A 16,611-nucleotide genomic window follows, 5' to 3' on the forward strand; every position below is an offset into this window, starting at 1 on the left:
GGAGTTCCTGTGATGATCGTGATTGACAACACTCTGCGCCAATTGTCGTTTTACATGTACAATTTCTATCCAATGATCTTGCGAAAATTACAAAGAAGGGCAGGACTCTGAGGTAATACTTCCGCTATTTTTCCATAGTAACCCCACATGGAAACCATTCTTCCTGTGTTTTGAGCTTCGGCGGCGCGCGAAGAAGCTAATAGAAGCAAAAGTGACTATTTTATCGCTTTTAAATCGTGTTACTATTCCGAGACATATCTACTAAAGCTACCATGAAGATCGAGGAGGTGAAGAGCACCACAAAAACTCAACGGATCGCCTCGCACAGTCACGTTAAAGGATTGGGCTTGGACGAGGCCGGTAACGCCAAACAAACATCATGCGGCTTGGTCGGCCAGGAAGCCGCCAGAGAGGTAATCTTGATCGTGTAAAATTAGTTGGACGATTCACTCGGATGACTTAACATTCGTGAAAGAAATACATTGCGTGTTTCAATCTCCATTGTGTACTTTAAAGATAAAAGCAAGTTAAGTCACATTACTGCACAAACCACGTTATTTATATTCAGTACATCTGATGATAGTTTCCAACCTTTGTTGAACCAATTTTACATTACAAACGTCTCATGGCACACGACAAAACAAGCAAAGTGTATCGACAAAGAAATGTCTGAATTTTCTCAAAAACTTCCAAAATCTTAGCCTTTGAGCTAAAAGCCGTGATGTGAATGGCAAGGAGTAGATAAACAGGTTAATTGTAATTTTTTTTCCAGTTTGCTTTTATATTACTGTCATGGCCAGATAAGCTAATATAAACAAAGTATGCGTTATAATTTATGTATCAGGAGCAATCACAATCAGACGGTTGCAAAACGTTTACGTTTTAGGCATGTGGCATCATTGTGGAGCTCATCCGCTCCAAGAAGATGGCAGGAAGGGCAGTTTTACTGGCCGGGCCACCCGGGACTGGAAAGGTAATGTCCATATTTTATTAAGTAGAAGTATCAGCCTTTTATTAAATTCACACTTGATATTTCTCCTTGCAGACGGCTCTTGCCTTAGCGATAGCACAGGAGTTGGGAAACAAGGTGCCATTCTGCCCCATGGTGGGCAGTGAGGTCTATTCATCGGAGATTAAAAAGACAGAAGTACTGATGGAGAACTTCAGGAGGGCCATCGGTGAGAGTAGAGCTTCTGTTTTTTGATTTGTTAGTTTTTATTAATTACTACACGAATTGGAATGAACAGCAGGAATCAATAAGCCATGTCAGTGGTGTGTAGTTGCTACCAGAACATGTAGGTACAAGGCTGTTCATGTACCATGAACAGCCTTGTGTTACGTGTGACATTTCAGTGATTCTGTTGGATGCTAACATGTCGTTATTGACAAAAGTTGTCATTGTGAAAATGTTTTTTTTTTTAAAGAAATATGCCACATTTGTTTAGAGTTTGGTTTTGAACAATATTTGAACTAAAATATTTTAATGCCAATTTGCCTAAAGTAATGCCATAATCGCAAGTCTGTAAATTTTGAAACTACACTCACAATTACATGAAAATACACCAAAGAAGCTTGCTGAAGCTAGGCTAGTTTTACTGACATTATTTTTTCTAGATTATTTTTTCTTTTAAAGAAAGATTTGGCAGTAACCCAGCATCACAGAACAGATTATCTGTGATTTGGACATTCCACTGTTTCTAATTGAACAATTTTGGCTAGTTAGCTAGTTGGGATGTAGTAATTGGTAAAAACAACTCAGACCACAGAGTTTTGGTTGTCTATTGACCCCCCAAGAGTCACTTTGAGCAGGGGAAATGGGCTGGAAAGCTTCCGCTGCTGATGTTACCTGTCAGAGGGAAGGAAATAGACCTTTTTGTAGATGGGAGAGCACCGCTGGTCCTCCCATAGAATCCGATCTCCACTCAGAGTTGGAGATTCCTCCAAGCTTGTCACCACTGTGCCAATTACCGCCCTCGTGTTCTCTGATCTGAACGACGGAGCGTCGGCCACCTGTGAACCCCTCCTCGTGCTGCAATCATGCCAAAACAGGGATCACTCAGGAATGACGGCCGGGAATGTTCAAGGGCACGTGCACAAGCAATATCTGGAGGGGATGCCGCAATGTTGTGCTCCATATGAGAATACAAAGACCCGAGTCACTTCATTGCGATCAACGTGTGTGATTGTCTCATCGACTCGCCTTACAGGGTTGCGCATCAAAGAGACCAAGGAGGTGTACGAGGGCGAGGTGACAGAGCTGACCCCCTGTGAGACGGAGAACCCGATGGGGGGCTATGGAAAGACCATCAGCCACGTAATCATTGGTCTGAGGACGGGGAAAGGCACCAAGCAGCTGAAGGTCTAAAGAGAGATTGAAAAGAATTAAACAACAATGCTCATCATTTGATGCACTTTCAGTTCTTGATTTGCGAACAAAAGTTTACAGATGCTTGTTGTCGCTCCAGTAGACTTTTCTTGATGTTTCCTAGTTGGATCCCAGCATTTATGAGAGTCTTCAGAAGGAGCGTGTGGAGGTGGGAGATGTCATCTACATCGAAGCCAACAGCGGAGCTGTCAAGGTATCGCTTACACACGCTCACTTGCAGAGATATATCATTTACGCATTTTTACGGCCACTGGTGCAACGTTAGAACTCCACTGCGCCAGCAAGTCTATTACGATTAGCGCATAATGCTACATGATCCGCGACACATATGACATACAGTGAGACCTCAACTTACAAACTTAATTGGTTCCCAGAGAGAGTGTGTAAGGCGAAAAGTGTGTATCTCAAAAAAAAAAAATTCCCATAGGAAACCATTAAGATGGGAATGATCCGTTCCCGGGTTTCCATAAGATATACTTTTCAACTAAATAAGCCTTAAAACTACACGCAACATACCTTATTCTATGTATAATAAATGTGCTATTGTATTGTAATGAAAGAAATACACTGCATTATATCATAAAGTCACTTTATTTACATTTGTGATGGTCATTTATGGCTTGATGGAATGGCGTTGGAGGTCGAAGGTCAAAGGGAATTGCTGTTTGGTAAGAGAGGCGCATTACATGACGACTGTAATTAAAGAAATAAACTGTGCTGTAAAATAAAGTTTTATTTACCTTTTTGATGGTTGTTGATGGCTTATGGAAGGAGAGTCACCTTCCATAAGGACTGTTGGTTAATTAACCTCTGGTGCTGTTCGGTCGTGTACTTCCGCCGAAGATCACTCCGCCAGCCGTGATGGGTGTGTATTATGAAAATAGTGCTTATTATTAGGTTTAATTTTCATAAATTTGACGTTTGTAAGACAAAAAGTTTGTAAGTTGAGGTCTCACTGTATATTAGAAGAATAGATTTCACTCAGTTTTTTCTTTGCAGTTTAAAAATATGCTTCAATGAATGTATTTTGGTTTATTTCAATCAGTTTTCTATACTTTGGCAATGGAGTTAAATCGGGCCCCATCTATTTTAGAATTCTCCCCCTTTTTTTAATTTCCCAGATGCATCCCTGCACTTGTTCTTTGGTAGGGTCAAATAATATAATACAAGTCATTCATTCGTTTGATTGTTTTTTTTTTCTGGGGGGGGGGGGGGGTATCTTTCATCTCACCTCTCGGCATGACAATCTTTGCTTCCTTTCCAAGTGTTCAGGAAAGCTTTTTCTTCCCGCTATCTCTCCATCTCTCAAAATGTCTCCTCCCCTGTAGTGAGGCTTGCGCCGTCTGTTGACAGATCACAATGACTGTTCCTTTAATCGGTGCAGGTGGCCTTGTGAACGAGAGTTTCAGGGTGCCACACACGTTTCTCGTTGACAGGCATCTCTTGGTGTACTTCATTTGCCTGTCAATCATCCGACCCACCTGCTCTGCCATGGAAATACGGGGAATCCTTACGCTCCTTTTTTTTTTTTTTTTTTGCAGAGACAAGGTCGCTGTGACACCTTCGCCACAGAATTTGACCTTGAGGCTGAGGAGTACGTGCCGCTGCCAAAGGGAGACGTGCACAAAAAGAAGGAGATCGTCCAGGATGTCACACTGCACGACCTTGACGTCGCAAATGCCAGACCACAGGTTTAAAAAAAATGTTATAATAATAATAATAATAATAATAGATTTCATTTATAAGCGCCTTTCAAAACTCTTAAGGTCACTTTACAGTCACAGGATAAGTTATTTCTCTGGGTGCGCAGCGGCAGCCACGCGCGCCAGCGTTCACTCAACCCGGAATAACTCCAATAGATAGAAAGCCACCTAGCTAGATAGATAGATAACTAATAGATAGCTACTGGACAGGGAGTTAGATGGCTAGCCAGCTAGCCGATATAGATGGATGGATAGATATAGATAGCCAGCTAGATGGATGGATAGATATATAGATAGCCAGCTAGATGGATGGATAGATAGATATAGATAGCCAGCTAGATGGATGGATAGATAGATATAGATAGCCAGCTAGATGGATGGATAGATAGATATAGATAGCCAGCTAGCTGGATGGATAGATGGATATAGATAGCCAGCTAGCTCGATGGATGGATATAGATAGCCAGCTAGCTAGATGGATGGATATAGATAGCCAGCTAGCTTGTTGGACAGATGGATAGATAGCCAGCTAGCTAGATGGACAGATTGATAGCCAGCTAGCTAGATGGCCAGCTAATAAACAGCAAATTGATAGCCAGCTAGAACTTCTCAAGTTCGTGCTGTCCTCAAAGAGTTCTTGGTTATTGTCTCAGGGCGGCCAGGACATCCTCTCCATGATGGGACAGCTGATGAAACCCAAAAAGACGGAAATCACAGGTTAGCAAAGTTGCTGTCAAGTCTTGATCTTCTTCTGCTTAAATAGCTAAGTCGTCGTCCTCCTCATGTTTGTTTTTGTAGATAAGCTCAGAGCGGAGATCAACAAGGTGGTTAATCGCTACATCGACCAGGGTGTGGCCGAGCTGGTGCCCGGCGTGCTTTTTGTAGATGAGGTCCACATGCTGGACATTGAGTGCTTTACGTATCTCCATCGGGCGCTGGAGAGCACCATCGCCCCCATCGTTGTGTTTGCCTCTAACAGGGGAAACTGTCTCATCAGGTACGACATGAAATCATGCTGGGCTTGTTTGGTGGAGAGGAGTTTTCAATAGCAAAACAAAGAATTAGTTCTTCAGTCTAGTGCAAGGGTGTCAAAGTCATTTTTTGCCGTGTAGTTATCGGGAGCCGTTGTAAATTTGGGGAAGCAATTAGAATGTTTCATCCCCCCCACATATTCCATATAAAGTGCACAAAAAATTAACGAATAACTAGTTTTCCAATTTGAAGTAAAAAATAATGGCTATTATTGTGGTTTACATGGGACAATTTGAAAATTTGGTTCAGACTTTAGCAAGAAACGTTGCACTCGACATGCTTGATTTGCTTTCGCGGGCCGAATTAACGTGATGTGGCAGGCCAGATTTGGCCCCCGGGCCCTGACTTTGACACCATTCCTGAATTTATTCAGGAATTGAAACTATGATGTAGAGCTCCATTCCCGATTTTTTTTTTAATATTTTTGCTGGGGGTGCCGATAAAGCGCTGGCCAGACCTCTGGCAATGTTTTTTCCCTTCCATGAGGGGGCAGCATTTCCCTTTACTTTCCACGTTAGCGCTTTGTTCCAGCTTCAGCTGTTGTTAAAGCGCTATATAAATCAATGTGTATGTATTGTATTGTATTTTATTTTGGACAGCCGCCCTCATTTCAAGCTCATATAACTCCAGACGCATATAATTTAGGAATTAACTTTTTTTCCTGATAAAAGAAGAGAATGTCAGGTTTCTTAACGCTGCATTGAATGTTTTTGACGTCCTAAAAACTCAATATTCAGTGGGTCCTGGAATTTGAGTGAAAATGACCAAAACCCTGGCACTGGAGTGGACACATTTTTGCATATAGTCTGGCAGTGAATGAGTTAACAATTAACCTCCCTGGCACCGCAGCATTTACTTCTTTCCTACGAGCCAAGACTTTAGCGCAGTTTGGTGGCAAGAATCAAAACTGGACCCTCCGCACCCTGCCCACCACCTTTTCCAGCTACTCCCCTCAGGCAGGCGCTACCGATCCGTGCGCACCAAATCCAGCAGACATTTAAACAGCTTCTTCCCCCAAGCCATTAACTCTTTGAACTCTTCAACAGTAGCCCAAATGGAACTGTATAGTGCCACTTACTAATTTTTTTTTTATGATGATACTAGTGCAGCGTGTTCTACCGGAAACAAATTCCTTGTGTGTTCTACTTGGCAATAAAGATGATTCTGATTCTGATCTTAGGGTAGTACAGAAAGCATTGAAAGAAATGATTTTTTTCCAACCTGGTGTGACGTTTCTTTGCACTTTAGAGGGACCGAGGACATCAGTTCACCACATGGGATTCCCCTGGACCTGCTTGACAGAGTGATGATCATCCGCACCATGCTGTACACGCCGCAGGAGATGAAGCAGGTTAGGGAAGGACAGAAATCCTGAGCACATGTATTCGATTTATTTATTTTTTTACACTCATAACGTGCCCACCTCCTCCCCCTTAAAGATTATTAAGATCCGTGCTCAGACTGAAGGGCTCGGTATCAGCGAGGAAGCACTGGCGCATCTTGCGGATATTGGCGCCAAGACTACTCTCAGGTACGCAAAAAAAAAAAAACAAGATGGGCAAAAGTATTGGGTTGGTTTCACACCATTGGGTGGTTTGTTGGCAGGTACGCCGTTCAGCTCCTGACGCCAGCCAGCCTGCTTGGTCGCGTTCAAGGGAAAGAGACAGTCGAGCGGGAACAAGTGGAGGAGATCAACGAGCTTTTTTATGATGCAAAGTCCTCGGCTAAAATTCTACAGGATCAGCATCACAAATATATGAAATGAAGCGTCACTATACTGCATTCGGATTTTGGTTTATGTCATCATGATTCATTTGTTTCCATTATTGGCGTAGTTTAATGCGTTTGGGCTGATTCTGTTTGACTATGAACTTTTGAATAATAAAAAAATACCTGTTAATACTCTGTAATTTGACTTCTTTTAAATACATAAATCACATTTTTTGGATACACATGGTCATCTATGTCATGATTATACAATTTAATGCATAACAGCAACAATTACCTTGCTGTGTCAGCATTTTTAACTCATATTTTCACAATTCTATTCTAAAAAGACACATTTTTTAACTTAAAAAAATATATTAACTCATTCACTGCCAGACTTGCAAACGTGTGTCCACTCCAGTGCCAGGGTTTTTGTCATTGTCACTAAAAAATACAGGACCCACCGAATATTGAGTTTTACGACTACATAAACATTCAATACAGCGTTAGAAACCTTAGACTCTCAGTAACATATGTAGTCTTCTCTCCAATTGTACATGTACATAGCTTTATATGTTATTAAATGTTTATTTTTCAGAGTTAATTCCTAAGTTATATGGTTCTGGAGTTATCTGAGTTTGAAATGGGGGCGGCTGTACAAAATACAATACATACATATTGATTTATATAGCGCTTTAACAACAGCTGAAGCTGTAACAAAGCGCTAACATGGACAAAGGGCAAATGCAGCCCCCTTGTGGAAAAGAAAAATTGCCAGAGATCAGGGCAGCACTTTATCGACACCCAAGCAAGAAATAACAAACTAGTTCGGGAATGGCGCTCTAAGTCACATTTTCAATTTCCAAATAAATTTGTGAATGGCAGTGAATGTCTGAAAAATCCATACATTAACCCTTCTTTAACACCCAGAACGAAGGTTTTAGAGAAAAATAATCATAAATATTATGGAGCATACACAAATAACACAAATATCCAAATATCGGAACATGATCTTTAATACAGCTCTTTTGACTCATTATAGATTGTATGAAAGGGTGTTAAAAACTTGCCAAACATTTAGCTTTGAAGATGGTGATTGTTTACTTCCTGGGTGGTCGAACTGCACGTGTGTTCAAAGCCGTCTCTCCTCCTGACCTCACGCCACTGAACACGGATGGGGCGGCTTTACCCATTCTCTCTGTGGACAGTTCAACAAACAAGAAGACAACAATCAAGATATTCTAACCGGACCCGTGATAAGGTTTGCAGAACTTTGGAAGTAAAGAATCACTTTAGGAATTTTTGAATCTGGCATTGTACTGAAAGGAAAATGGAATTGTGATTATTGAAATGAAAATGGAGTCATGATTTAAAGGACAACCGACACTTTTTTTTTGTTTCCTAACTGACATGTGAAAAACGTTTTATAGCATCTAAAATACCCAAAACACGCTGGCTGATATTTTTAGTCAAATGCAAAACACCAATAAAAATGAATTAAAGTGTCCAAAATCTGCAAAAAAATTGAGCTGCGAATTGGCCATTTTCAGAAAGTCCCGCCCCCAGTTCGTGACATCACGCCAAGACGTCTTGCATTGCTGGAGAATCAAAACAATGGCTTCAGATTCGAAGAATATGCTTTTTTGTTACACATCCAGTTATGAATATGATTCAAATAGTTCTGAAGAGGAAAGCATACATGTTTGCAATCGATTAAAGAATTATATGTGCCATTTTGAGGCAACATTGGGGGAAAATCTCTCACCCAAAAAAAGAGTCACAAAATGGCGACCTCCAAGTGGCCACCTCCGCTTCCACAGGCTGATAAATTCCTTATATGGAGCTTGGATGCCCTCTTCTGGCGGCTTTTAGGTGCAACACGGTTCTCATACCAAACATGTACAGCAAAATACATTGACGTGATGGAAGGACCGCTACAATGTGTCTTTTTTCGGTCAGGGGGCGGTCCTTTCGTGACATCACGGTAGGTATCGTCACCAACTCAAAAACAAGGCTTCCTGAATATTCAGCGCGAGTCTTAAAACGTAAAATATAGCTATATGCCGTGGAATCTTTGTAAAATACGCTCAGTAGATGTCATTTGAAGTGATTTTACAAATTATGGACACAACTTGTCCGGAGGCGTCGGTTGTCCTTTAACACAAATAACAATCAGCTTGGGTGGTTTGATGGAAAACTAAATCAGAGCGTTCTAATGCTTTTCCCAAAATAAAAAGAACTACCGGTAAATGTGCCCACTTTTATTCCACTGGGAAAACAGTCCATCATAGCATTCCTTCACATCTCCCTACATGGAGTGGAAACTTTCTTTATCATAAACTTCCTGCAAGTGTCAAATACAACCCGCGACTTCATTTTGGCCAACAACACATTGTCGATAATGCACGTGTATATGCATATGTGAACTCACCACACTCTTCCATGACTTCAAATGTTTTGCTCTTTACTGGTCCACCCTCAGCGAGTCTATTCTTTGTCTCAGCCAGCTCCTCCTGGCTGACCGCAAGACGCCGCACTTCTTCTTGAGGCTGCTAAGAACAACAACAATGACCACCAGGAGAGATTTTGCACAGCAGACATTCTAAGTGTTCTTACTTGAGACATATCAGCTCTTTTCTACTTCGTGCAGCCAAGTCGTGTATAGTCAGACCGGCAGGCGAAGGGTGGGTGGTGAGGGGGCGGGGGGGTAAATCTGTTTCTCAACATTAACAAACGATGTCATGAGTGTTAAAACTCCTCCCACAGTTTGTGTCTGCAAATTAATCCCAGTTTCAAACTTAAAAAAAAAACAAGCTGCTTGCAGTGCTTTCCTGCTCATTCCTCATAATGACATCATTATCCAACCCCGACAGATGCTTCCTTTAGTTGTGGGAAGCGTGGAAGAAGAGCAGTTTGTAGTTTAGCAGTTAAAACTGGTGTAAAAAAAACGTTTTTCCTGGTGAAAAGTCAAGGAAGAAAATAAAAAATATTTTAAAAAAATAACACTGAACAAAAACTGATTGAATCCAATGAACATTTTGGGGGGAAAAAAAATCTGATCAAATAAAATGAAAATCCGACATTTCAACAAGGGTGTGTAGACTTTTGAAAACAACGGCACGTCTCGTGCAACGCAAGCTTACCTATGGAGCAAAATTAAAAAAAAATAACAGATGATCAAGGTTATTCCGTAAACATGACGTCAGCCATGTACGTAAAATTACAACCGGGACAATTCATCCCGTAACACATGATCACATAACACAAAAGTGACATCAAAACTGAAGTGCGGCTGATACAGAGATTCTCTTTCACTTCAATTTTTTAAATTACAATTAATTTCTTGGAAATTGGAGGCAATGTGAGGTACAGTGATACCTTGGTTTATGAAGACCTTGGCTTACGAACTTTTCGGTTTACGAACGTTACATTTATAAAAAAATTACCTTGGCATACGAACTTTTTTCGTACATGGAGCTGCCTCAATGAGTGATGCGTCGTTCGTGAACGAGCCCGTTCTAACAACAAAATGGCAGCCGACTGTTTTTGTTCTCTATTTCCCGCCCCCAGTCTTTGGTTAAAGCCACGTGATTGGTCAAGAACGCAGCAGCGAGGGGGGGTGGTTTAAACATTAAAGAGAGATAGTTCAAAGGTAGACTGCAAGGTTAAAATATCCCATCAATCAGGCTCCACAAACAACCCGCACAAGCCATCTGTATACTTGATGCAAAAAGCTAAACAGAACACAATTGATGAGGAACTAGATAAAATTATCACAGAGAAAACACCTACAAGGGATCATTCCTCAAGAAGGTTACGTTCCTCATCAAGTGTTTAATGCTGATGATTCCATCAAGCCATCAACGACTATCACTAAGGTAAATAAAATGACTTTATTATACAGTACAGTTTATTCCGTTAATTATAACACTATAACACATTTATTATACGTAAAACAAGGTATATTTTGTGTAGTTTTAAGGCTTGGAAAATTAGAAAGTAGAAAATTATGTTTTATGGGGACCTGGGAACAGATTATTCTCATTTTAATGGTTTCCTATGGGAAATTAATTTTTGGGATACACATTTTTCGCCGTACACACTCTGTCTGGGAACCAATTAAGTTCGTAAGCCAAGGTATCACTGTAGTTCAAAATGAACACACTATTTAATAAAAAGGATTTAATATGATATAACCATATGGGTTAAAAATACTGTCCCGTGGTTAATTTTGCCAAATACGACAGATACATCCAATGACATTTTACAAGCTCATTATGTTGAATGAATCCGCGTAAAAATCTGACTATAACACAATCAGTTAAGTTTGGTCCAAAATAGTTTACCTGTCAGACACTCAATAGTCACTCATCACGTACATGTGTACAAAATTAAGCAAAAAAAAACATAATAAAGTTGATAGATGTATTGTACAAGAACTGTATTGTTTAGAATACAGCACATATGCAGGTGATTGCAAACACATTACAACATGATATCTGTGTGACTTTTCATTAAAAATAGATCCAGAAGGTGTACCTAATGATGTGTTCAATAAGGGTATTTTTTTCATATGTACAGGGGAATTATCCTGTCACGTTATAAAACATCATAATAAATGTCATTTATATGCGCCTTTCAAAACTCTCAATGTTTGCATGGTCAGCTTTTGAAAAAAATATTTGCTTTTAGGTGCAGAAAATACATTGATTATGCGCACGCACACACACACACACACACACACACACACACACACACACACACACACACACACACACACACAACACACACACACACTGGCTCCTGAGATAAATTGGAAAAAAAAGAAGCAACTTGCCACTGTCCTTCAAGTTATGCGTGTTTTTTCTTGTACTGGGGCAAAAGATGAGTCCTCACAAACACAACAAGTTGAGTTTCTGTGAGCACGACCGTCCCGAGAACAAAAAGAAGACAAGCAGCTCCCACGCCGACATGGACTAACCTGAGGAGCCAACCACCGTCGCAGCAGAAAATCCCCTGCGACAACAAATCCCCTTTCAATAAAAACGCCATTAACACCCCCCCAAGTCAACATTTGTAGCGTTTGAAGATTTACCTCACTGACAACCGTGACGGCTGCGCTGACGGCGAGCGCCAGGCATAGCGGCAGCGAGGGCAGCAGGCCCCGTAAGGGTTTCCACCGACTGGACAGGAAGTAGCGGTGAATGTACAGGATGCTGTGCGTGATGCGCAGGGCCATGTTTAAGCAGTTGGCCAAAATGAAGCCCACGCCACCAGACCACCACGTTAGCATGTAGGACAGGAAGAGGAAGGACGCCGATAGGGCCAGCATCACCAAGTTGTATCTAAAAATGAATAATAAAATGTTATACAGGTAACAACCGAGTTACGACTGGCGCGACTTACGACCACCCATACTTACGACCGCCAGACCCGTTTTTTTAATTCTACGCCTGGCACTGCAACGCGTACTAAAATTTTGGCCAGCCAGTAACTCACTCTCGCACAGCAATCTACTGCGTGACTACACTCAGTACAGTAGTTATACAGTACAGATATCGTCTCCTGTAGTACTGTACACTACTTTTTTTCTTTCGCCGTCCGCCTGAGTACGAGCGTGTGCGTCGGTCGACCTCTTCTGGTGATTTTTCAACAGCGCCCATGCGTGGGAAGCCACGCATATTTGGGTCAGTAGAACGCGTGTGCGCCGACATTAAATGGTAAGTCTAAAATTTATAAATAAACTGTAGAGTAAACAGTTTGGTATATATTACAAGTAGAGGTATATAGTAATAAAAATCGATATTACGAAATATAAAATGATAAAAATGACACTAAAAGGTATAAAATGTATAAATGAACTGTAAACAGTTTTGTCTATAAAATGGTATTCAATCGAAAAAGTTGCTTAAAAACAACAGATTGACATCGTATACTAGCCTGCCATATAAACCTTGCATGGGCCATTTCGACTTACGACCGTTTGACTTACGATCGTTTTGTCAGAACGGAACCCAGTAGTAAGTCGAATGTTACCTGTATTGATGTTTTATTCCTTTAACACAGATTTTCTAAAATGATCTAACAATACAGATACAATAACAACTTACAGATGCTCCTCATCTTACGAAAGAGAAACGTTCCGAGCGGCCGTTCGTAAGGTGAATTTGTTCGTAAGTTGCTTCAGTGCTATATTTTGTATGGAATGTTTGTTTAAGTCAAACACTGAAGAGGGAAGTATAGAACACAGACGCTCTCACAGTCGTAAAATAAATTCACACCAACTGTAGTACGACGAAATATATCCTTGAGTCTTCAGTCAGCCATTACTGAAGCTGCTGTCACGAAATTACTGAATTACATGCCAGCAGCCATTACCTTTTGTTATGCATCGCATCCTCCTGGAGGGTCAACTGGGAAGAGGGATTTCCTCCACACCGACATACTCTACGCAGCCAATCGTTAAGTGAGCATCTCCGTCCTAACATTTTTCGACAGACTGTACCCGCGAAAATGTTCACATATACTGTTATTCGTAACTCAAATTGAGGAACGTCTGTATCTCCGGTTGCTCAAATCTCAAGTCACCACTGTATCCATATTTTACTGTGTTAAAAGTAATGCAGCGAAAGTATATAGGTGCCTACTTGTCAACCTCCCCCTGGCTCATTGCAGCAAACACAAAACACTCGGTCACGCCGTTGACAGCCAGCAGGAGGACGTAGCAGCTGTAACATCGCAGCAGGGATGGACCTTCCACAAAATACAAACAAGAAGCAGTCAAGTGAAAATTCTTGAACAGTTTTTCAAGTTTCTTAAAATATGAAGGACATATTATTCAATCCCTGCGATTGGCTGGCAACCAATTCAGGGTGTCTCCCGCCTCGTGCCCGAAGACAGCTGAGATAGGCTCCAGCAACCCCCGCGACCCTAATGAGGAATAAGCGGTATTGAAAATGAGATGAGATATTATTCAATTAATAACTCAAGGTAATGTTAATCAATCTAATAATTATTGTTGGTTTATTTTTTTGATTAATTTGGTGGGTTTGATGGTGGGTTTTAGTACCGTACTTTACGGTTTATAAGGCGCACCAAAGTATAAGCCGCACCCCCAATGAATGGTGTATTTTCAAACTTGTTCCATATATAATATAATGCACATCGGAGTGCAAGTCCGTTAACTCGTTTTTCTACCCAAAGAAAAGAGTCCAAGGTTTCTTACGCTGCATTGGATGTTTAGGTAGTCCTAAAACTCAATATTCTGTGGGTCCTGGAATTCAAGTGACAATGACAAAAACCCTGCAATCTGGAGTGAACACATTTTTGCACATCGTCTGGCAGTGAACGAGTTAAAATCACTGTTCAATGGCATCAATAAGAAAGCTCATTCGTATAGCATTGGAAGGAAATACCATGTTTCCTTCAGATGGAAGGCAAAGAAAACAGATATAATGAAGAAAAGCAGAGGGCACGGAATTGAACCCTGCGGAACACCACACAACATTTTGGGTACTTCTTGATTCAGACAAACCAAGGCTGATAGAAAAGGTTTTCCCAGCCAAATTGAACTTAAACCAGTACCGTTTATGCCCACCAGGTGCTGCAAACGAGTCACCTGAATACCGTGACCTACTGTATCAAATGCAGCTGTTAAATCCAATACAACCAAATGCAAATCATCTGTCTATATTACCTGCTCCACTGCTCAGCAGAGAACCACCATAAATATCCAGGGCCAGTTCTGAGTAGGCGTACCCAAAGACCGCAATAATGAGTCCAATCACCAGCACCAGTTTGAGCAGGCATTGTAGCACATCTGCTGCGACACCAACGTCTTCCTAAAGACAACAATCATATTGTGAACCCAAAAATCATCAATGTTTATTTACAATAAAAAAATGCCAATGCACACCTGTTTCTGGCTTTTCACATCACGGCCTCGTTCCAACACTTTGGCAAAGAAGATGTAGAAGCTCTCCTCGATTGGCAGGAAGATGAAGCGCGCCACCATGGAACCTAGATTGTTGACGATGTCGTAAACGCCCTGGTCGCCGAAGCTGAGGACGTTCAGGAAGGTCATGACGTAGCGTTCGCCTTCAGTCAGGATCTGCTTGAGGAACGACTGCTTGAAGAAGCTCCAGGTAAGACGGGCCACAGTCCAGTCCACCAGCGGCTAGAAACAGACAGAAGCTCTGAGAGGTTTTTCTAATATTGTCAAAACTGGTAGAACTAGACTAACTTTGCGTTGGGTTAGGTGTATCAATTTGAGCGAGGAAAAACCCCATGCTCATGTGTGTAGTTTGTACCAAAAGAGTGATAAGAAACAGTTATACTACCTCTCCATTAGATTTCTGAGGCATCAGTTCTCTAATATTGCGGAGGGGAAAATTGCTCTCAATTGCCTCATTGGATGGCAAGAAATTAAGAAAGTAAACCGCATAGCACAGCACCAAAACTCCTGTGTACACCATCTAAAAGATGCCAGAAAATTAAAGTTATTCATCTTGAATTAACAAACAGTAACTGAGATTTGGAACAGAATCTTACATGAGCAGCAGAGAAGATATAAAGGCCCCACTCCCGGGCAGACATCACCAGCGCCACAGTCACGCTGCACTTCGCCAGCATGGCTAAGCTCTCCGCGACCACCTTTAGCTTCACAAACATGTGCACTTGGGCCAGTACCCAGAGGGGCTCGACTAAGAGCTCCTGCACCCCCGCTAGACCGAACAGCAGCACGGCGGGTCCGTAAAAAGGAACTGATTGAGGATCTGGCACCTCCAGGAGCCATAGCCACACAGCTGCTAACAGGGCTCCCCATAGAACACCCAGAGGCAACCTGACAGACCAAGAGTGCTTTAAAGAGATCTGCAAATATTGCACAGTGAAGAACATGGTGGTTAGTGAAGCTTACGTCAGCCAAAGCAGGTTGATGAGCTGCCTCCAGTTGCGGTTCCCATCAGTAGATCCACTCAGACAGGCTCTTCGAAAGGCCTCCCGAGACAAAAATACTAATGTGGAGTACAGCAGTGTCAGCCTGAAAATAGTAATATAACACAGATTAGTGTTACAAACAAACTTTTTTGACTGACAGTTGTTCCCAACCACGGTACCTGAAAGACCAAAATCAGGTGTAACACAGAAAACTATTTTCACTCACTTGCTAAGAAAAAAAAAACATTTACACTTGTTAATACATGACGGCGACGTATAAACAGTTAAATGTTGATCTTAATTGTCTTACGTTCCTGCATTTAGTTGTGGTTCTGATTTCAATGTGCTTTGGTAATTTTTTTAGTCAATTTAAAGGAGGGGTAAAGTGCGTGCGTGGCTTGATAAAAGTTGGGAAATCTTGGGCTTACCTTACATTAACAACTCCAATCAGCTCTTTGGACACAAAACGCAGGGTGAACGCGTTCAATAAGAAGGTGAGCACACGGAACATCACCTGATATCAAATGTGAACATTACGAGGAAGCATTTCACATACAAATTAATCGAAGTTAGCCTTTACTCACCTGTAGCAGCACATTGTACGACGCAAGAGTGGACGCGTTTTTAAGTACGTCCTGAGAGCTCATTCTGGAACTTTTTGCCCCCGTTTGAAGTTGTTCTTTATTTGAAGTTTTAGACATTAAAAGCAGAATTCATTTGCCCAACAGTGTTAAATAGGGATTCAGTGTACACATGATATGAACTTAGCGTGGTGATTCCGGTTTCCACTTCCGTACACATTCGTAAAGATGTTACGTAGTGACGTCGGGCGTAGTACGCGCGACG

The 16,611-nt window shown here is 41.5% G+C and overlaps 3 protein-coding genes across 5 annotated transcripts; 1 reads left to right on the top strand and 2 right to left on the bottom strand.

Moving 5' to 3' along the window:
- Positions 1–141: 141 nt before the first annotated feature.
- Positions 142–7,041, top strand: ruvbl1 (RuvB-like AAA ATPase 1). Its single transcript, XM_089010941.1, has 11 exons — positions 142–413; positions 887–973; positions 1,046–1,178; positions 2,208–2,359; positions 2,490–2,579; positions 3,928–4,077; positions 4,743–4,806; positions 4,888–5,086; positions 6,370–6,472; positions 6,561–6,652; positions 6,727–7,041. Exons 1-11 carry the CDS (start codon positions 273–275, stop codon positions 6,884–6,886), a joined length of 1,371 nt encoding a protein of 456 aa, XP_088867067.1. The 5' UTR covers positions 142–272; the 3' UTR covers positions 6,887–7,041.
- mustn1a (musculoskeletal, embryonic nuclear protein 1a) lies at positions 6,357–9,595 on the bottom strand. Of its 3 annotated transcripts, XM_089010945.1 has the most exons (4): positions 9,445–9,587; positions 9,260–9,380; positions 7,899–8,026; positions 6,357–6,492 (listed from the first exon to the last, which is right to left on the bottom strand). In XM_089010945.1, exons 1-3 carry the CDS (start codon positions 9,451–9,453, stop codon positions 7,929–7,931), a joined length of 228 nt encoding a protein of 75 aa, XP_088867071.1. In that variant the 5' UTR covers positions 9,454–9,587; the 3' UTR covers positions 6,357–6,492; positions 7,899–7,928. The 3 variants fall into 3 exon arrangements, with proteins under 3 accessions (XP_088867071.1, XP_088867070.1, XP_088867072.1); XM_089010944.1 differs by lacking the exon at positions 6,357–6,492 and having other exon boundaries at positions 7,689–8,026; XM_089010946.1 differs by lacking the exon at positions 6,357–6,492 and having other exon boundaries at positions 7,694–8,026; positions 9,260–9,377; positions 9,445–9,595.
- Positions 9,596–9,875: 280 nt separating this feature from the next.
- Positions 9,876–16,551, bottom strand: rft1 (RFT1 homolog). The gene is made up of 10 exons (XM_089010940.1): positions 16,350–16,551; positions 16,194–16,279; positions 15,746–15,868; positions 15,379–15,670; positions 15,168–15,302; positions 14,744–15,004; positions 14,525–14,669; positions 13,476–13,581; positions 11,924–12,173; positions 9,876–11,844 (listed from the first exon to the last, which is right to left on the bottom strand). The coding sequence occupies exons 1-10, from the start codon at positions 16,464–16,466 to the stop codon at positions 11,680–11,682; spliced, it is 1,680 nt and encodes a 559-aa protein (XP_088867066.1). The 5' UTR covers positions 16,467–16,551; the 3' UTR covers positions 9,876–11,679.
- Between the last annotated feature and the right edge of the window lie 60 nt (positions 16,552–16,611).

The sequence above is a fragment of the Hippocampus bargibanti genome, linkage group LG12 (genome assembly GCF_051943395.1).
Source record: "Hippocampus bargibanti isolate YZ-2025 linkage group LG12, ASM5194339v1, whole genome shotgun sequence".
NCBI classification, from domain to species: domain Eukaryota; kingdom Metazoa; phylum Chordata; class Actinopteri; order Syngnathiformes; family Syngnathidae; genus Hippocampus; species Hippocampus bargibanti.